Raw genomic sequence first — 20,551 nt, forward strand, 5'->3', positions numbered from 1 at the left:
GCGATAAACTCACACACATGCGCGCGCGCGATGTGACTCGGAAACGGCGGTGAATGCGCCTTTTCCGAGGAAGATCTCAGATCGAGGAGAGACAAGTTGACGTTGCTGAGGAGTTCTCCATAAAAGGCGAAAAAGAAGAAGCAGGGGGGAAATGTATATTAAACCATTCCGTTGACCTGCTTTGAACACGAAACACTTGCAAAGTCGGCTGTCAAGCGGTTTATCCCTAAAAGATCTAACAGCCAAGCCATCTCAGAGGGTCACAATCCAGACACGGCACAGCTATGGCGTTGTCCCACATCGCGGAGCTGCCGCCGAGCACGCTCGCGGCCTTTCCAGTCATTGCAGTATTCGTAGCGCTCGTTCTCCGCGTGTTTTACAACCTCTACTTGCACCCACTGGCCAAATACCACGGTCCCTGGTACGCCGCATCGTTCTCGCTGTGCTCCGCCCTCATCTCCATCCTTCGGGTCGAGCCACAGTGGATGTACTACTTGACGAAGCGCTACGGGAGTGAGTCCCTTCCTCTTGTCCCCTGCTACCCGCTCACCGGCATGTTGAATTCACTGACAGACGTTGTGCTCGCCTGAAAAGCCGACCAACCTATACGCATCTCACCAACGCTACTCCTCTTTCCTCGGCCCGGGGCGCTGAAGGACATCTACTGGGACCCGAAATGCAACACAAAGGCGCCCTTTTACGGATCTGGGGCCCTCGGCCCGCCGCAGCTGTTTTCGACTCTTGATGGGAACGTCCACAAGTCGTTGAGGAAGGCTCTTGGCGGACCACAGGTAAGATGGCGGCGCATGGCTCTACCTTGATCAATTCGACCTTTTGCTGACGTATGGGCTCTGCAGTGGTCCATCGGTGCGTTGAAGAACAACTGGGAGTCCCGCATCGATGACCACATCCAGCTGTTCGTACAAAAGATGTCCGAACACGCCGAGAACAACCAGCCCGTCATACTCTCAGACAAAGTCGCGTAAGGAAACCCCCGAGAGCCCCCCCAGCCGAGAACTGCAGATCAGGCCTCACTAACGGGATCCGTGTGGCGGGATTGCCCCAGCGAGTTCGCCGCCGACATCATGACCATAGTCTGTTTCAGCGACCCGTGGGGCTTCGTCGGCAACGGCCGCGACGAGCGCAACATGCTCAAGAGCTGGCGCAAGGGCCTCAACTTCTTCGGCTTCGCCGGCCGGTTCCGCTTCTTCCGCGACGTGGTGATCAAGTCGTCGTGGGGCAGCGTCTTCCTCCCGAGCACCGAGGACGACGTCGGCATGGGCTTCCTCATGCACCAGGCCGACAGGCAGGTCTCCGAGAGGGAGCAACGCATCTCGGAAGAGAACTTTGCCCAGGAGAAGCCGGATTTCTTACAGTCGTGAGTAATAACCCATGCCATCCAACCCTCATTCCCCCTCCTTCTCCTCCTCCTCCCCGTGTCTGCGTTCTTCCGTGTCTCACGACGTAAACACGACAGATGCCTCGAGGCCCGCATGGACGACGAGCCGCTGTCCGCAACCCAAAAGCGCGCCCACGTCACACTTCTGATCCAGGCCGGGGCCGACACTACCGGCACCGCGCTCGGCAGCACGCTGCGTTTCCTGCTGACGCATCCGGCGGCGCTGGCGCGCGCCCGCGCCGAGATAGCCGCCGCCGAGGCGGCGGAGCAGCTCAGCACGCCGATCCAGTACGAGGAGACGCGGGCGCACCTCCCCTTCTTCGTGGCGTGCATGAAGGAGTCGTTCCGGCTGAACCCGCCGGCGCCGAACCTGTTCGCCCGCGTGACGCCGGCGCCGGGCAAGGAGGTGGACGGCACGTGGGTGCCGGCGGGCGCCGAGATCACGAGCAACGCCTACATCGTGCACCGCGACCCGCACATGTACGCGCCGGACCCGGACGCGTTCCGGCCGGAGCGGTGGCTTGAGGAGAGCGGCGTCGCCAAGGAGGCCGTCGCCGAGATGGAGGCCGCCAACTTCGTCTTCGGCCTGGGGCCGCGGGTGTGCCTGGGCAAGGACGTCGCCATCATGGAGATGTACAAGCTGCTGCCCGAGGTCGTCCGCCGGTTCGACTTTGAGCTGAGGGAGGCCGGCAAGTACGTCGTCGTCGGCGGCATCGCGTACAACCAGGGCTTCGAGGTGCAGCTGCGGACGAGGGGAGACTAGGGGGTAATGTCGAGAAAGTTTTGAGTGCGGGCCGCGCGCTGTTGGCAGATGGCCGCAGGGGTAGTTTTGGGGAGATGGGCTTCCTTGGTTTTTTTTGTTGGCGGCCCGGGTATGATAATTGTCGTCTAAATCTGCATGAATTTGATCTCCTTATCATTATTTGGCCAGAGAGGCCGCTTCCAGGTTCAAATCGGGCAACTAAAACGCCAAGAACTCGTCACTTGAATAATCTCTGCACACTGCTTAGGGGAAACATGAAGCGAAGCAGCTATGTCTCCAATGTCTCGGTCTAGTTGGTAATGGATTTGGGGCTTTATTATTGTGTAACAACCGCGGCTATACACTCTCCCGGCTAATCGGGAAATATCCGGCAAGATTTACTACAAGTAAATAAGGATAATATTCTCAACAAGATTGGTCTGATCACAATCGTCTGCGAACTCGCCGCATCTTTCAATAGTGGAAATGGAGGGCCATAACACGATCGTTGGAATATACCCTCTCCTCGGTATTACATGTTCGTCCCAAGATCGGTTTCATTTAGACCTAATCTGACGTACGAGTTGCCCTATGTCAAGATGAAAGCGAAAGCAAACGATGCACCAAAGGGTCATGGAAATGTTTCCTTGGATTCTCTAGTGTCTATTGCAGTTAGATACTCTTTATCTGACCTGCTATTGCGCTGCTCTCGAATCGTTCCGTACAAAGCTCGACTGAACCACGATTGAACCACTGTTAATATTCTCGTCTGATCCCGAACCGGCAGATATTGTCTTGACGCCAGATCCTCCTGTGATGCGGTTAGTCAGACCGATTTCGTCGTCGGATTCCTTTAGCTTTAGCATCCCATCTCCACCGCCAAAGTTGAACCTCGATCCGCCGTATGTGAACAGTACACCCTTTCCATTTTGCGAGTTGTTCCCTGTCCCTCCTGACCTCCACGGCGTGCTGCCTGACGATGGACCAGACTGCCCACTACGCTGAGTGGATGATAGTTTGTGATGGACAAGCCGGCGAAGGGGAGCCAGATGAGGGAGGCACGCCGAGACGATGGCGATGGAGGGTTCGATGGCGGACCAAATAAAGACGGGGCCCATCATCCAGGTGATGTCCTGGGCTTTGGAGAACTTATTGAGATACCAGATACGGACGATGCTGGCAACACAGACACTGCAGTCAAGTCAGCATAAATCGCTCCAAGTCGTCTCGGGCTCGGAAAAGGCTGCAATACGCACAAGCTTCCTAGCAGCATGATGCCGCACACAGCAAACTTCTTCTTCGCCGACATTTGCAACTTCAATATTTGAGGTATCGGAATCATCAATACGATGATGTCGTTAAGCATGTTGATGATGCCGAGAGCGAGGTAGAAAGTGTTGATGTCGATGCACTTCCCCTGTTCCCCAATAAACTGATTCCAGTAGAAGGACAGAGGCTTGCAGGCGTTGCCCATTGTAGCCCATATTACGATCGGGTAGGCGGCTGAAAGAAAGTAACCAAAGATCATTGAGACCCTAAAGGAGGTCACCGTGGTTACAAAGATTCGTCGGTAAAAGAGAAGGATGGATATTTTGGTGGCGGCGCAGGCGCTACCGTACACAAAGGTGTAGGCATAGAGAATCTGTCAACATTTGGTTGCGCAGTCAGCATCTCGAAGAATAACGAGCAGCTTCATGACCAGACCAACCTTGAAAACCCGTGTTAGTCCAGGAAGGGTAAAGGTCCAAATATGATTCCCGGCGCCCAATGCGCCACCTGCAATGCTTAACCCAACGGTGGCACCAACGAGGAGCTAGGGCGAAAACGATTAGTTGGCTGGCTTCAAAACATGAGACAGAAAGTCATTGAACACCAGATAAACTTACCAGAGAGAATAGTATAGCCCAATCGTCTGCCTTCAGGTTGTGGCCTTGGAGAAACCTTGCAACCATCCGCAAGGCTACGGCCACAGATGCCAGCACTGCCAGGACGATGACGGCGGCATTGTTTTGGGCGACACTGCTTTCAGCCACGTCTAAACCATCCGGCGGAGGCCCAAATAACTCGACGATGTTCGCATTGGGTTCCATCGTCGAAGAGAAGATGGTGTGAAGCGGAAAGGAGGCAACACATTATGGCGGATTGGAAGGCGGGATCGAGACAACTTTTCTTGCGCACATGTGCCACGAAATCCCGACAAGGAATTCTCTCTTTTCTTTGCATACCCCAAAACGGGGTAAGATTCGTCACGGCACAAGGACGCGTGGGACTGTTCCGGTCGCGAGGAAAAGGAATTATGCTGCGGCTCGGGCCAGTAGTTGAAGTTTGGCGGTCGTTCGAGTCCCCACCTCATGCGCCTCCGCTATCTTCAAAAGGCCTTCTTTCGCTTTTGCGGCAGAACTTCCGTGCACAGGTCCATTCGCATCGACCGAGTTGCCTTACACATGAGGGGTCGCTCCCCTGCCACTCCAGGGTTCCAGCCTCGATGTGCAAGGGTTGGAACACGGTTGGCTGCTGATTACACATGGTACGAAGCTCGATGTGGCTCGCCAGGCCGGGATGTGGGAACTTGCTGCGGTTTTCGCCCAGGGATTGTATGCACGGACTGGGAGACTGTTGGTAGTTTTATTCGCGACCCCAGCACCGTTGGACATTCACCGAGCTTATTGGCGCGAGTACTATGTGGCATAGCCATCTCCATGTGACGAACCTTGGATCACCTGCATTGAAGGAAAGTGGATGAACAGATCAAGAGAGAGCCCCGAGAGGCCGGTGGAGTGAGCGGACGTGGGGGTGCTCGACCTGCTCGCTTCCAGCCTCTTTCAAACCCATCAAAGGATACTTGCTGGTTTTCTCGCCACGGCTCTCGTGGTTGTACATAACGAAAAAAGATTTCAACGAGAGCTATCTGGGAAGCTTCCATGCTTCCTACCAGTTCCTCTCATAACATACGAAGATAATGGGTTTTTACATCTCGTACCGGGCAACATAAACCTGCGTAATCCCCCAGAGTTCCGGAAGCTTGGGGCTTGACGATCCTCATCCAACGGGCCGTCTTACCACATTGTATCTTTGAGCACGGGGAACAGGGATCAGAGTTCCGTAAACAAGGATCATTTAGGTGCCTGGCTAGTAGATCCTGCTAGGGAAATTAGTCGCTCTCCAGCGTAGGAATAATTAGGTTGACAAAAAGATGACCAACATAAACTGTCATTCTCCAACTGCTTCTGGAATACCAAATTATGTAAAACGTTTTCTTCAAGGGAGTTTGAATACCGAGTCCTCGGAAAATCGATTCTATGGATCTTTCCGCTCATGTTTGGGCAGCATGTACGCTCCACCAGAGCCTGGCCATATCATGGCCAATGAAGGCATTGAGGAGTCTAACAGGGTTGGGCATACGACATCTTCCATGCATCCGTGTTGATAGGGCCGTGAGCTCATTTCTGCCTCCTTCTTCATGCAGAAATCGCTGAAGAGATCCCATGTCGCGTTATGAATCAAGGATGTCAAGACGCCTTGAGAACGGCGTATCTCCATATGGGGCAGCGGGGTGAGTCTGGGCGGGTTCCACCTGTTGGTGATAGGCGGATTCAGGGATCAGCTCGCCTGAAACCCCCAAGACGTCTGTTGGTTTAAAGGATAACATCCCATGATCCGATGAAGATGCACGATTGGGGCGTAGTTGGCATATGTTGCATTGGCAGGGTAGACCATTTTATGAAGGGGTGGCCATGAGGGGTATACTTTTGAATAAACATGAGCTCATCCTGCCCAACAAAGGGGAGGTTGTAACTCTTTCCTTCTTTCGAAAAGTCATTCACAATCATCCGACATCATGGGCTCAATTTCAGGTTTCACCGAGATCCCGGATCTTACACCCCTAGAGCGTATCGGTCCCAAGGGCTACCTTCGTTATGTCTTTCCGTTTCAACTCCCAGACGACTACGATCTTGAACAGGCTGCTTCTGCCCTCCGCGCCGGATATGAAGCTGCCCAGCAGCGAATCGCGGTTTTGGGATGTGAAGCTGTCCCGAACCCGGATTCCAAGCAAGCTGGTGTCTTGAAACTGCAAAGACTAGGCCCTGGGGAAATAGAGGGCATCGTCGTCAAGGACCTCCGTGCCCCCGGTGCTTTTCCCATGACCTATGCTGAGCTCAAGTCCAAGGCCTTCCCCGTGTCAGCATTCAACGCTGATATCATCTGCCGTCGCTCAGTCTGGGCGTCCGCGGGAGAAAGGTTGCCTATCTCTCTCCCCCAAGCCAACTTCATCCAAGGTGGCATGATTCTATCATGGTGCATCTTCCACATGTTTGGCGACGGCAAGACGTTCCTCACCTGGACCAAAGTCTGGGCAGAGGAGTGCCGTAGAGCTCAGGGTTTGGATATCCAGGATCCATTCAAGCTCGATGAGGCCCTCCTCAAAGACCGCCAACGCCTCTTGAAACCCACCGGCAAAAACCAAGGGCGACCTGAGGACCACCCTGCGTACACTATTATTCCTTTTACTCCCCCGGGAATGCCGCCCAAGATGCTCTCAGAGAAACACCGCGGACAGGTCTTCTACTTCTCGCCCGAGTCCCTTGCCAGGCTCAAGGCCGAAGCTTCCCCGAGCAACGCGACGGAGCCTTCGAACCAGAAATGGGTCTCGACGAACGATGCTCTCTCAGCTTTGTTGTGGCGCACAGTAATGGCAGCTCAGTCCCCTCTCGACACGTTGGAAGGCGATCCCATCTCAGTGTTCAACATCGCCATCGACGGCCGCCTCCGTACCGATCCGCCGGTGCACCCGGAGACGTTGGGCTGCTTTCTCGCATACGTCGCGGCCTCGGCCCCGATCCGCAAGATGCTAGGCTCGGCGAACCTGGCCGACCTGGCCATCTTGGTCCGCCAAGCCTTGCTTCGAGCTGACAGCCAGTTCGTCGACGATGTGGCTACACTCATTGACACGGTGGAGGATGTAGACCGTGTCATACCTACCGCTCTTCTTGATGTCCCGGGCAACAACTGCATCCAGACATCTTGGGTTAACTTTTCACTTTATGATGTGCAATGGGGACCAGTCCTTGGCGGCAGTATCCAGGCAGTCCGTTCTCCACATGTTGGCATCATCAATGGGTTGCAAACTGTTCTGCCCATCTTGCCAGATGGCGGGATGGAGATATTGGTGGGTGTGGAGGAAAGCTGCCTGGACAGGTTGTTACATGAGCCTTTATGGATGAAGTTTGCCGAGGCGAGGTGACCTGTTTCCATATTTCCGTTGTAAATAGCATATTGGACTGTCCAATCTTCTAAATGGGTCGAACGTAATGTTTGTCTGCTTGGGCTGAGTTCCGAGAACCGAGGCAACATGTATCCATGGCCAGTTTTTAGCAACTATTCGATGACATATATTATCTTTCATAAGAATATAACCATTAACTTAATGTGTTGAGCCGCAGTAGTAATTTGAACCACACAGTGGGAACTTGTACCGCATAATTGCACGCCTAGTCCGTTTCAAGATGGACCAAAATCGAACGATGCCGACAGAACCAATTTGGCCGTCGCAGTCAAGTAGGAAGAGTATACTCTGCAATACTGATTGGAAGGCTTTAGTGGTGTTATGCTGTTACCAAGGTCCATAACCTAGAGGATGCCCTTGCGTACAAGACCAGCTTCTGTTGAATCCTGAGGGGACGTCACTACCCGAAAAAAATGGTGTTATTGCTCGCTGATATGACGCAATGCAAAGAAGCATACTTATCGTACCAGATTCATCCATTGAAATATGTAAAGACAGCGAATCATCACCTACAACATATTTTTTTATTAGCACAGGGGTGTTTGCCTCAAAGACCTGGCGCTCGAGACTGGAACTGGGGTAACGCACGGTAAGACAAGAGTCTTTTACGAATCCCCAGACTCAGACAAGTGAACGAGAGAAGCAATCATGATACTGCCGTAGTCTAATACACACCATATTAACTAATAATTTAGTCTGGAGGATTAAAGACAAACCAAGGGGAGGCATACCGCCAGGTCTGCTGCATCGGGGCCGCCGGGGTCCTGATCTGGGATCAGAAGCGAGGGCGGAACGACAACTTCGGGGCCAAAATCAACGCTTGGGTGGAGGTCTAGTTACTAAATTTTCTATTCGTTATACAAAGATTTACGGCGCCTGCCCATTTAGAAAAGCCGCGATATTTTTGAGGCTCATGTCCCAGGCCCCAGGGATCAAAGCCGCAGTTGAAATTTTGGAAGTTGTTTTCTTGCATCAAAAGGGCTCTTTGTTTAGAAGTAAGTGCTCCACAAGTGTTTCTTGCAGATAAGTTCGTCGGCTGCAGCGCATATGCTAGTCTCAATGCGAAAGAGCAGGTATTTCAAGCGATAAGTGGCCAAGGAGATCTACAAAACAGCTTAGGAGAACCGCACACGCCGTTCTTTAAAGAGTAGGCCGGTAACCTATATGTTTTAACTCATCCATTGAAACAGACAAGAGATGATTCCATCAAATTTGATGCTCCAGCGATGGAAAACTCTTATTTAAATTTGTGGGACTCTTTGCGTCGGCAACTGCGAAAACTTGTCTTGCGGAAATTGGAATCATGCGCCGTGCTCCTTCTATGGTAGTTAGGACGTATGTGGTGAGATGGACCATTCCTTGACACTATTCCAGCATCTTTTGCTGGTTCCTCATACACTTGTACGCATGATACTTTGAAGAATGGTGTTCTTGCTTTAAAGAGATTGTAGGTGATGCAAACTATGTAGTTGCAGAAATTTCAGCCGTGATCAATGGCTTTGAATCAGTTGAACTGCTCAAGGCAGTCTGTTAGGTGATGTTGAAGAAGACCAAATATATCCGAGGTACTGATTGGTTGCCCTGGATTGAGGTATCTCTCAAACAACTATAGAATGAAGTTGTGGAGTAAGCCAAATCAAGCTGTCATGTTTCAACATTCCATTCAAGTTCCTTCAACGGGCTCTCGTCAGCTTCTAGTTCTTTATTAGCCTCATGGAAAGCCACGAAATATGTTTACAACAGTATGAAACATGATCAGAGTCAGGATCGTGGCGCCACCCGCCGCACCCTACTGCCACATGCGATCGTATTATGTGAACTTAGTACTGTACTAGGGCTTCTTCATCTAACCGGTCCCCCAAATTCTCTGTCATATGCCGAGATAATGAATTAAGAAGTTGCTGAAGGCATGCTGGTACAGAGCAGCATGGCCAGACATAGCATCTTGGAGTGATTTGCCATCATGCAAACCCAGGAGGGGGACGGTCCCGACAAATATTTCTCTTATTGCGATGCTTTGACCGAATGGTGGCTCTTGCTTGAATTCAATCCGACACTTTGGGCCGTCGGGCCCCCAACTTGTTCCATGTTACTGTCAAGTTCCGTTTAATTTCAGCCAACAGCGGCTGCTGATAACCAGTAGACGCAATAATGGCCTCATATTAGGACTGCCCATGGCAGCGATTTCTACAACTGGTCTTGCATTCAATAATGCGCACTGCTATGAACCGATGACGATATCTTTCGGCACTTGCTTGAGGCTATAAAAAATGGTCGAAATGCAACGGAATGGTTGGAATGCCTCAGATTGTAGAACTCGATACCATCTCGGAATATTCCGGTCGAAGCAGGGGCCACCCCTTATTGTGATTGTGAGCTTTGTGTGTGTTGGCGCAGGGTTACAATGACGGGGCTGACCGAAAACGATCCAATCACACGGCATGAATTTGCGCCTCCATCTGCAGCTTGAAATAACACGAACAAAACGCCTCGTATTGCCAAGCTATATGGACTAATTAGTATGCCGAATCCAACGCTCAGTACCAATCCGATAAACGACCAACGGTTTGACGCCTCCTTTGCTTTTTATGTCGGCCCCCAAACATGGTATCTATTTGGAACTCGCTTTGGGGGCCCAGGGCCATTGATCGTTTGTGAAGGGCGCATGTGCGCAGCAAACAACGCCAAAGTCATCCGCCCATTGCCTCCCACCAATCAGTAAGCCACCCATGCTTATCCTGGTATTCGGAGATGGCTGATGTGCCTCGCCCCATCCCGCCGGCTAAGACATCATGCCGGCTAAGATTTGATTGAGCACCCACCTCCTGCAGCTCAGATACGAGAGATGAGTTGAGTTTTTTTCGTTTTCTTAAGGACTGCCCCTCGGGTGCCTGCTCCGATTGTGCCTGATTTTGAAATTTCGCTGTTTCCTCACCCTTCGCCCATGGCCAAAACTGCCATGATGCATTTTCTACCCATCAGACCCACGTCCAAGAGGGACCTGTGCATTATCGGAGCAGTCTTTATTACGATTGTTGTCTTGCTGCACAATCCGTTCCTTGGCCAGATTCGGCAGAGAAGTGGCACAGCTTCACAACGTTTGATGAGTAGCATCAATAACAGTACATTGGGCGTAAGTCTCCTCCAGCTTTCATGGCCGGAACGCATCCTCACGATTTTTTTTTAAGTTTGAGAAAATCTTCGTTGTCGGCCTACCAAGTCGGACAGATCGCCGCGATGGCATGCTCCTTCAGGCTGCTCTCAGCGACATGGACATCGACTTCATTGACGGCGTCCCTGGCAACATCGTGTCTGACAAGGCGATCCCAAAGACGAGCGAGCATGACCGCCTAAATGACGGCGCCATAGGCTGCTGGCGTGGGCACATGAATGCACTTGGGGAGTGAGTAGTTTTCCACCTGATATACTGAAATTCTACTCTAATACTCCTGGAAAGGATCGTTCGTCGGAATTTGTCTTCAGCACTCATTCTCGAAGATGATGTCGACTGGGATATTAGGATCAGGCAGCAGTTGCACGACTTCGCCTCCTCAGCACAAGCGCTTACTCAGCCTCTGCTCGGGGTGCCATCATCATATGCCGACCCAACTTACCCAAAGCCCGCCGATAACTCTCCGGGGACAGTGCCCGACATCTCGTTTGACCATCTCCCTGCTACAGTGGCACCAACTTCTTCACCGTATGGTGACGACTGGGACCTCCTCTGGATTGGCCACTGCGGTATGCACTTTCCATTCCAAGACAACAAAAATGTGCCCAAAGCTCGTGTCATTCACTCAAACGATGTGACTGTTCCCCCAAAGAAGAACTTGTGGACTTTGAACATCCCATTTACATTGAAGGAGAAGTACCCCGAGCACACCCGAGCAGTTCATCATGTTCAGGAGGGTGTTTGCACGCTTGGTTATGCAGTTAGCCAGAAGGGAGCGCGCAGGCTGTTGCAAGAGGTGGCGTTGAAAGACGTCAGCGATGCGGTAGATATTCTTCTGAGATTCTTTTGCGAGGGCGCTAAAGGACGGAAACCACACAACTGCTTGGCGACACAACCGGCACTTTTCCACCACCACCGGCCAGCTGGACCTATGAGTTCTATGAGTGATATTGGAAATCATGGAGATGGCTTCAGAGAGTCAAGCATGACCGATATGGTGAGATGGAGTGTGCGATTGAACGCCGATGCACTTTTGGAAGGTAAAACAGATTTCGTGGATCAATACCCTGACGAAAAAGGAAACTGAAAAAAAGCGATCTTGTACTTATAGTTGATCTTCTTAAAGCGTGTCAGTTGTACTTTCAGCATAGATTTCCTTTAATGATACTTTCAAGATAGTTGGGTCAACTAAATAGTGACTCCAGTTAGACTTGAAGTCCAACGAGGGAAAGGTAAGCTATTCGAATTTTCACTTGAAGTGCTGATTTAACGCGCAACTCTACAATGTTGGCGCATACGAGTGGACATAGTTAAGAATCGGCATACACTGAAGGCTAAAAACACCATTCCAGCGAGTTGTAGCGATATTCTATAACTGTTAATCATGAGCAATTGTTTCCGCCAGTTGCTCGTCTTGAGCAGCCTGTCAGAGGGAGGCAATAGGAATATTATGCAAAGATCATACATAACAGGGGTGTCTGATCGCGGGAGGACTACGGCAATGTGCATAGCCGGCAGCGGATAACGGTGGGTACATTTCTACGAGCACGACCACGACTGCGATGAACATGCCACGTGATTATAGAAGCCAAAAGAAACAAACATCTATCACAATCTTCACTGTGTGTGACGCGCTCTATGGAGCCGCTTTACAATAATATTGAATACCACAATCGCCAGTCGGCAATATAATGGAAAACAGGTGACGCCAGTGGCCTGATTCTGTTGGTTTGCTTGTCCAACCCAGGTCTCCATGCAGAAGGAAAAGGGGATGATATGCGGGTTCAGTCAATAGGCGAAGCCCAAATAAACATGGTTAGCTGCAATGGTTCTCCATATTAACGCATTTGGAAGGCACAGCACCAACCAATGCAACAATGCAAACCAATACCAGCAAATCAACTTTGCTTGCCCTTGCGGTGATATTATGAGAGGAGAAACTCTAGACGAGCCAAGTGTACTTAAAAAAGAAGGTGGACGATGCAGGGAGGGGTAACGGTCACGAGAAAAAGAAATATCGCCTAATGTCTCATCGAAGCAGGATAAAACCTCGCCTGCTGCTGTGTTCTCCCGTTATCCTCGCTCGTTTTCATTATAAAACTTTTGGGGTTTTGCCCGCTTCTGTAACTGAGCAGACACCAGCAGAATAGCACTACGTTATACAAAGATCAAAGCTTTGCCGCGGGATCCAACAACAATGCCTGAGATAACGGACAGCCAACCCAGCGCTCCAGCGGAGGCGGCGGCGTTGACGGCGCCTGTTCAACCAAACCTTCATGCCGATCTGTTACTCACTTCTGATAATCCAGAAAATGTTCCTCTCGAGGCTGATGATGGAGAAACCGTTAGTTTTAATCGTGTCAATGGAACTTCCTTTCACTGAAATTCGCTTCCAGACCGACGATGGTTCGACCATAGATGAGCGCATGTAGGAAGCTTGATCCCCTCTATAACTCCCTTGAGTACTGATCTTGCTATTGTTCTCAGTTCGAACTACACTAAATCACTGTCGTCGAGCGTTGTCGACTACCCGATAGAGTATGGTCGACGTTATCATGCCTTCCGACCAGGATGTGAGTTCTGCCATAATGCGTAAATCTCTGTTAGTCTAACTTATCTAGCATATATATTGCCGAACGACGATGTCGAACAAGAACGTCTTGACATGGCACATGCGATGATGGTTAAAGCAATTGGAACCAAACTTTTCCTGGCGCCTCTTGAGAAAGATAAGATCCATCAAATCCTCGACATTGGAACCGGCACAGGAATTTGTAAGGATTGAATGGAAACGAAACAGCAACTCAGCTGGTCGAATATTCTCAAAGACAAAGCTGACAAGTTTTGGTGCAGGGGCAGTTGAGATGGGTGACGTTTTTGAAAGTGCTGAGGTCACTGGCGTTGACCTGAGTGCTATCCAGCCATCCTGGTGCGTTCTTCCCCCCTCAACCTAGATTAGTAAACATTGGCTTATCTCTCTCTTTCGAACAGGGTCCCAGCCAATGTTAAATTCGAAGTGGATGACGTGGAAAGCCCCTGGGTTCAAGGGAAGAAATACGATTACATCTTCTGCCGGTTTATGGCTGCTGCTATTGCAGATTGGCCAAAGCTGGTGAAGAACATCTACGAGTATGTCATGAAACTGCTGTTTCTTTAATATATGCCTGGCAACTGGTCCCTTTCTTCCTTTTCTCGCTAAATGTTTAGGCGGATTCAGCTACAAGGCACTGACAGAATCTTTGCAGCAATCTGAACCCAGGAGGGTGGGCAGAGTTCCAGGAACCGAGCGCCGAAATATACTCAGACGACGGCTCATATTCAGAGAAGCATTCAACCTGGCACTGGAACCGGGCCTTTCTCGAGACTATGAAGAATATTGGACGTGACCCTTGCCCAGGGCCAAAGCTTGAATGTTGGGTAAGGGAGAATGGTGGCTTTGAAAACGTGTTCCATCAGAAATTCAAGAACCCGCTCGGTCCTTGGCCTAAAGATCCCCATTATAAGGATTTGGGCATCATAAATTTAGCGCAGATGCTCGAGGGCTTGGAAGGCTTTACCCTGAGGGTATTTTGCGGTATTCTCGGAAGGACAAAGGAAGAGGTCTTGGTGGAAGCGGCAAAAGTGCGTCAAGAGATGAAGAGCAGCGCCTACCACGGCGTGTATGACGTGTGAGTGCCCTGCATTTACGAGTTCACCAATATGCAGGATGCCGGGCTTACGCTAATATCGACACCAGTCATGTGGTCTACGGGCAGAAACCCCTGACAGCCGAGTCTCCTCAGCCCGTTCAGTAACCTGGCGTCCGGGAATGTGTGCGAGCGAGCGAGCGAGATCTTTCCCTTTTCTGCAAGCATTTTGTTGGACCGGTAGGGAACAGGTTATGTAGCTTAAGACGGTTGGTCTATCATCCTTCAGCTTTATCATATCTCGACAATGCGAGAGAGCAAAAGACATACGGTTCAGTTATTGATGTTCATTTCGCAGCTCCTCATCCGCTTTTTGGGGCAGTATCGTTGTATTCTTAGTTGCTTGTCATTTTCTCTGTCTCTACACCAAAACACCCAAAAATAATTCATTAATCGACGTTGGCCTGATTCGAACAGACGCTCCCGAAGGAACAAGATTTCTAGTCTTGCGCATTAGACCACTCTGCCACAACGCCTGATTCCACTTTGGTGGAGATACTCATCCAAGCCCTCCAGGATACCATGACTGCCAAGTGAATGACAGGATTGATCGATCCAACAATACAATAGCTGATTTCCTTGAATATCGTAATCAGAATAGCCAACTGTTCGAGCGAGAAGGATCCACAGCTTTCGTGTCCCCGAGGAGGTAACATGTAGCTCAGAGCACGGCTAATTGTAAATTTACTCAATCTCCACTTTTTGGCTGCAGAGAATTTTTGTTTGGAGTCCCGTTCAGAGTACTTCACTCCGGACGTTGGTCATCTGTGTTAGGGCGAGTAAAATATACCAGAATGTAAATCTTGAGCCTTGCAGTGCCTGTCAGATTACCCAGCCAGAGCACGGGCAAACGGCCAGCAGCAACCGGCTGCCGGCTGCGGTAGCGGAACCCGGAGATTCCACCTCTGGGCTGTCAGCGGCGATATCTTCACTACTGCTGCTACTGACAACCTTCCAACTTTCATTCCCTTCCAAATCCAGAGCCATATTACATCTTTGAATTTACTACATCGCTTTTCCCACTCGTAAGGGTATCCTGTGATACCAACAGTAACCAACGCCAAAATAGACTAGCATACGCCGGATGACTGTCGGTCGATATGTTACATCTGCTAATGCCGTATCGTGTAAATTCATCATCTCCTTAAACTCCTGGGGTACCATAAGCAGCCCAATTAGTCATCAAGCGTCCCACGTTACTTCCGTGGTATTGTTCTTTTCAAGGCGCTATATAACTCTGACAGTTAAATCTTGACTGCAGAGCTAATTCAGTCCAACTAATCCTGTAGCCTCGGCGGCATGGACAGAGACTGGAGGAGGGCAAATATTGGTCTTTGCTTGAACCACTCGGAGCAGCAATCGCCTGCGCAGGAAGTTCTGTCGAACTTTCCTGCGAAATTATACTGCTTGGGGCTCAACGTTTATCGCCCACCTATAGGGGATGTTGATAATGTCGATTTTCATCATGTTGATCTCGACAACGACTGCTTGTGGTTCGCGTCTGGTGTGATGTCGTTGCTATCCGTTTGTGATTCCAGATGTGCGTTCAGAGGGTGCGATGCCTTGACGACCTTGGCAATGAGGTCCGCCATGCCCATTTCGATGTGTAGTTTTAGAAGGTATGCGAGTGGGTGGAATTGTGCGTAGCTATGGACGTTAATGACATTGAATCTACTTCTCAGGATGTTACTTACATTAGTGTGTTTGGCAGTGACATCAGTCCTATCAGAATGATCTGGTAAAACAAGTCAGTCACCATGTGTCTCATTATCAAATCATAAGCAAGACTTACGTCGAGGGACATTGACACTGCGATCATGGCCAGGTTAAACCTGAATAGTGTTGTGTACTTGGTCAAGCCACTGGCGATCAACCGTGACTTGACAAGGTAGATGAACGTTAGGTTCAGCCCTGCATCCACGATCAAGAATACTCCTTTCTCGATGCGATCCCAAATCTCGTTTATGTGGATATAGGTTGAATTAATTTGAAGGCGGGCGGGTAGCCAAATACAGAAGACGCTTATATTGATCACCAGTAGGACCGCGAATACTGCCCACTTCAATCTTGTTGCTTGCGCCGGAATCGGCATCAGAATTGCAATGCGGTTGATGATGATCTGCATTAGGCATTGGACCTACAAAAGTGTTAATAGTTGTTTGGAAACGTCCTCGCATGTTGGTTTGGGTCCTGCACTCACCTGAATACTCCAGAATACGACTATTAAAGGACCGTTAATATTGTATAATGATAAACCAGTGAAATTGACGATGCTTACGCGTGAAGAAAAAGTATTCGAAACTGGGATGTTGTTAACCACACTGGAGCCAAGATGTCGGGAGAAGAACAGGACATACCATGGCGGGATGATTGCTGTCAAATAGCACCACGTAGTGATTCCAATGATTATACTGGCCAGCCATTCCCCCCATATGAACCAGACATATGCGTTGATCCTGTGTGTTCTTCTCCAGCTGGCCATACTTTGTCGATATCCCTTGACTCCGCTCCAAAGACCAACTCCAAGCGTAAAGCCCCAAAACATGCTCGCGATGTTCATGTCGCTGACCGAGGGCGGATGCGCCTTGTACCACGGAGGAATCAGTGTCCCCGCCATCGTGAAGCTAGGTGTTGTTATTCATTGGGGTATCGTTTTGGAATCGAGGTCGTCGTTCGGCCGTCATTTCCGACCGTTCGCAACGAAAAAGTGGAAAGGGTCAGGGGAGGTTGTGTCGGGGTGTCAGGGCAGGGTGGTCAATATGAAGAACCCATTGACCGCCGCTCATCGGAACTTCAGCAAGCGTACTAGCTGGGAGGACAAATAGAATGCTAGTGAGACTAACGGTGTGTGTAGGTAGCACAGAGGGAGAATGTTTTAAAGGTTGGAATGGAGGGGTGCCGGTCCAGCCGCAGTCATGGCCATGGCCACATCATCCTAACCCCGACTCGGAAACGTCAGTGCTAGGGCCTGGGTTCTTAATGTTGAAACCTGCAGGCGCCAAGTGTGCAGCATTCTAATAGAGCTTTAGAATCGATCGACAAGGCCTGTGGCAGATTTGCCGGTGCAGATTGTCTTACAAGAAACATACTTTCTTACATTTCGGCAAGCGGCTGGCAAAGCGAACTCCCGCGCAAGGGGGGTTTGTCACAGGGTTTTCTCCTGAGATGGTGGTGGTGATGATCTCCGGTCGAATACGCCAGCCCCCCTTGAAATGGGGCGTAGGATGGCCGCGGAGAACAAGGCACGGTTCAGAAATTGGAACCGTGGACGCTCAGACGGCGTGGAGATCGGACTAGGGGCCGGCTCAACCGGCTCGCGGCTAGTGCATGATCCTTGGGTAGTTGCAGTTTTTTAGTTGTATTTAGTATCAGGGTATTACGCCAGATAAAACCCGCTTGATCATGATTTTGTCTGGATCGCAGGGTGATTTACTGGCCGCTCTATGCAATTGTTATAACTCAGCATTGTTCGCCATCTCCGACCTGGATACACAGACAATGGGAAGGAACAGACTCCTATGACAACATTTTCCTCGCACTCGCGATATAATAAACTTTGAGCTTGCAGGACCGTGCGTCACTCAAACCAAGATCAGCACGGGGGGCGGAGACTGCGAGTCAGGGAGTTCGACTGTCGTCATTGGAGGCAGGCTCCCTTTGAAAGGACAGAGCACTACATCACATTTTAGTGGCAGGGACCTCGACGAATGTCAGCGCTGCTTTATCTGCCGAGAGGGCTGACAATGGAAGGCGGTCGGGACAACGCCTCTTAAGGGATAGGGTCTGGAAAAGAAACACTGGTTTGGATGGGAATGGACGCCAATAATTAGCCTTAACGGCTGGTGGAGTATCGTCTGGCCAAACATCACTCTTTGTTTTGCGATGTCCGATTTGTGGAGGGGCGTGTTCTCTGCAGCATCAGCTCTCAAGAACATAAATTTGAATCGAATGCCAGGACTCGTTCAATATGTTCATGACTCAGCCCCTCAGATTCTGCTAACGTCGGAATTCCATCAAGGCCCTGGTAGGTTTGTAAGAAAGTAGATCTTGGGTAGGGTCTAACATAACTGAAATTAGGAATTGTATGACTGACGTCGGATTGCCAAATTCTTCATATCGCGCCTAGCTCAATCCATCAAGGTTTTGAGGAATTTGATCAAGCTAGCATAAAGACGTAAATCTTGACGAATGCTTCTTTACGACATGGTTCGATGTGACCGACATAGACTGCACATTGTAATGGTTTAGGCTGGGTAACTAGGGAGACCAATACACAGATAGTTCAGCACGCCTCAGTTGCACGAGTCGAGGGCCCAGACCTTTACCGATGAGCCGTGGCTGGCCAGTTGTTCCATAGATCTGCAGCCGCTCCATTGCTTCAAACACCGTTGCTGATACAATCCTGGGCAACACTTTTACCGGAGGCGTTTTAAATTCTGTGCGGCTGTGTTTTCTGAGTGCACTTGAACTGAAATAGTGTAATCATGGAGTGTTTCTTCTCTAACTAAAATCGATCTGTATTGTGGTACTTCTTTTGGTGATTGAATTTCCTCGAATATGGATGAAACGTTGTGAGCCGGCAATTGCGAGGCCGCTAAATTGGGTGAAACCCGAGTATTTCCAAGGTTTTATTTTATTAGTGCAAGTGCGTCATTGAAGCTGTTTGAATCCGTAATATTATTTACTCGCCCTAGCCCTGAACGCCGAACGTCTTTTTGGTGTGTCGTTCACATATTGCCCTTTGGCATACGAATGGTAACTTCCATCCGTGGGCCAGCAGAGACTAACACGAAGAAGGATGGCATGCTGGCTTCACGCAACGCCGATAGCCCATAACCCCAGATTTCCCAGGGGTTCTAGGCAAAGTCTTTCTCGTGTTCAACTACCGCAGCCTGTTCTGCAGCCATGCGACGTAAGGGAAGTCCGCAGAACGGGTCTGCGGAACGAAGCTTCTCGAACCCCATTTTTACTACACTGCAACAGCAACCTTCTCCACCTTCCACTTCCGCTTGATTTGCATGTAAGGCAGAGAGAAAATTTGGCTTGACTACCGTAGTTCTATTTCAAAATATCGTGTTAACACACTCTTTCCTGCGGACTTCCGTATCTGTCATCCCCCTGCACACACCGCGAAAACGCTTCATGTGCTGTTCTGCATGTGGAAGACGATCGATGTCACTGAACGCCACGATCACCATGATGCCGCAACCATGATAATTGCTCTTTGGATACTTTTGCAGCCCAAAGATCGTCCCCAGTAAATTAAATAGCTGAGATGATTGCTTTCATAGACTGAAATAGCAGCAATTTGTTTACCGGGAACCCTCATGATCAATAAATTGAATTCAACAATAGCTTATCTACCCATTCAAGCCAAAACAAGGTATCATCGTTTGATGGGCGGGTTAAAGCAAGGGCCTCTGTCTAGGCCGTCGGATACTCCACAAGGAGGCGGCAAGGAACATATCTCCGAATAAGCCACTTACTACTTGGAGCACTCTAGACACGATCCTCAAGCACGGGGCTGCAAGGGTATGGATTTCTGTTTCTAGGCCTTGAGGTATAAAGTCAACAAAGTCAGCCAAAGATCATGTCAGCTTGCTCTCACCCATCACCACAATAAACCTCAACATACAACACCAAGTTCATTCTCCAGCCTCAGAAACAAAATGCATCTCTCCGTCCTCCTTAGCGCCTCTTTCGTGGCTGTCACCTCGGCCTCCCTTCCTCCAATCAACTTGGGGTACTTCAGCTACCCCCACACCAACGAGTTCGTCGCCTGGTCCCCATTCATCCCAACCGCGACCCAAGAGCTCGCTGAGGTTTGCGACTCGCAAGGCGGATTCACGGGCACGGCGACATGGAGTTCTATCAGGACGGCCAGCACCTATGTCTATGAGCCTATCTGCCGTAACCCGTTCAACATCACCGACGTTGTCACCAACATCACCTATTACGACCTGGAGCTGGCGTGCTTGGACGATAACATTGACCTTGCCGCCCGGCCAGAGGTCACTGCGGTAGTTGATAGGGCCACCAACGAGGTAATTGAGACCTGCGTTCCCGTGTTGAAGGATGGATCGTCTTGGTATGAGAGCTGTGGGGATCACCGTTCCGGGCTGAGCTATGATTTTGCCTGCTCTGCATAATCTAAAAACATGGATTGAAAGCAAAGCTTCCAGGGGAGAAAACCCGATAGGCGTTGCAAAAGTAACATTGTTTGAGGTAGCATGCATTGAGCGACAGTCTATGATCTTGTCGAATTTCC

At 50.1% G+C, this 20,551-nt stretch overlaps 6 protein-coding genes across 6 annotated transcripts; 5 read left to right on the plus strand and 1 right to left on the minus strand.

Annotated features, from left to right (window-relative positions):
- Nucleotides 1-284: 284 nt before the first annotated feature.
- Nucleotides 285-2,162, plus strand: EsH8_IV_001132 (uncharacterized protein; the record flags this gene model as incomplete). The annotated part of the gene is made up of 5 exons (XM_083266022.1): nucleotides 285-513; nucleotides 595-791; nucleotides 858-982; nucleotides 1,067-1,378; nucleotides 1,478-2,162. 5 exons carry the CDS (start codon nucleotides 285-287, stop codon nucleotides 2,160-2,162), a joined length of 1,548 nt encoding a protein of 515 aa, XP_083124917.1.
- A 674-nt stretch (nucleotides 2,163-2,836) lies between these two features.
- On the minus strand, nucleotides 2,837-4,231 carry EsH8_IV_001133 (uncharacterized protein; the record flags this gene model as incomplete). The annotated part of the gene is made up of 4 exons (XM_083266023.1): nucleotides 2,837-3,332; nucleotides 3,398-3,783; nucleotides 3,850-3,954; nucleotides 4,028-4,231. The coding sequence occupies 4 exons, from the start codon at nucleotides 4,229-4,231 to the stop codon at nucleotides 2,837-2,839; spliced, it is 1,191 nt and encodes a 396-aa protein (XP_083124918.1).
- Nucleotides 4,232-5,979: 1,748 nt separating this feature from the next.
- Nucleotides 5,980-8,261, plus strand: EsH8_IV_001134 (uncharacterized protein; the record flags this gene model as incomplete). Its single annotated transcript, XM_083266024.1, has 2 exons — nucleotides 5,980-7,308; nucleotides 8,121-8,261. 2 exons carry the CDS (start codon nucleotides 5,980-5,982, stop codon nucleotides 8,259-8,261), a joined length of 1,470 nt encoding a protein of 489 aa, XP_083124919.1.
- A 2,433-nt stretch (nucleotides 8,262-10,694) lies between these two features.
- EsH8_IV_001135 (uncharacterized protein) lies at nucleotides 10,695-11,684 on the plus strand (the record flags this gene model as incomplete). Its single annotated transcript, XM_083266025.1, has 2 exons — nucleotides 10,695-10,828; nucleotides 10,883-11,684. The coding sequence occupies 2 exons, from the start codon at nucleotides 10,695-10,697 to the stop codon at nucleotides 11,682-11,684; spliced, it is 936 nt and encodes a 311-aa protein (XP_083124920.1).
- A 1,276-nt stretch (nucleotides 11,685-12,960) lies between these two features.
- On the plus strand, nucleotides 12,961-14,391 carry EsH8_IV_001136 (uncharacterized protein; the record flags this gene model as incomplete). Its single annotated transcript, XM_083266026.1, has 6 exons — nucleotides 12,961-13,025; nucleotides 13,085-13,170; nucleotides 13,219-13,371; nucleotides 13,451-13,526; nucleotides 13,843-14,265; nucleotides 14,334-14,391. 6 exons carry the CDS (start codon nucleotides 12,961-12,963, stop codon nucleotides 14,389-14,391), a joined length of 861 nt encoding a protein of 286 aa, XP_083124921.1.
- Nucleotides 14,392-19,952: 5,561 nt separating this feature from the next.
- On the plus strand, nucleotides 19,953-20,432 carry EsH8_IV_001137 (uncharacterized protein; the record flags this gene model as incomplete). The annotated part of the gene is made up of 1 exon (XM_083266027.1): nucleotides 19,953-20,432. One exon carries the CDS (start codon nucleotides 19,953-19,955, stop codon nucleotides 20,430-20,432), a length of 480 nt encoding a protein of 159 aa, XP_083124922.1.
- Between the last annotated feature and the right edge of the window lie 119 nt (nucleotides 20,433-20,551).

This window comes from Colletotrichum jinshuiense, chromosome 4 (assembly GCF_051148585.1).
Source record: "Colletotrichum jinshuiense chromosome 4, complete sequence".
NCBI classification, from domain to species: domain Eukaryota; kingdom Fungi; phylum Ascomycota; class Sordariomycetes; order Glomerellales; family Glomerellaceae; genus Colletotrichum; species Colletotrichum jinshuiense.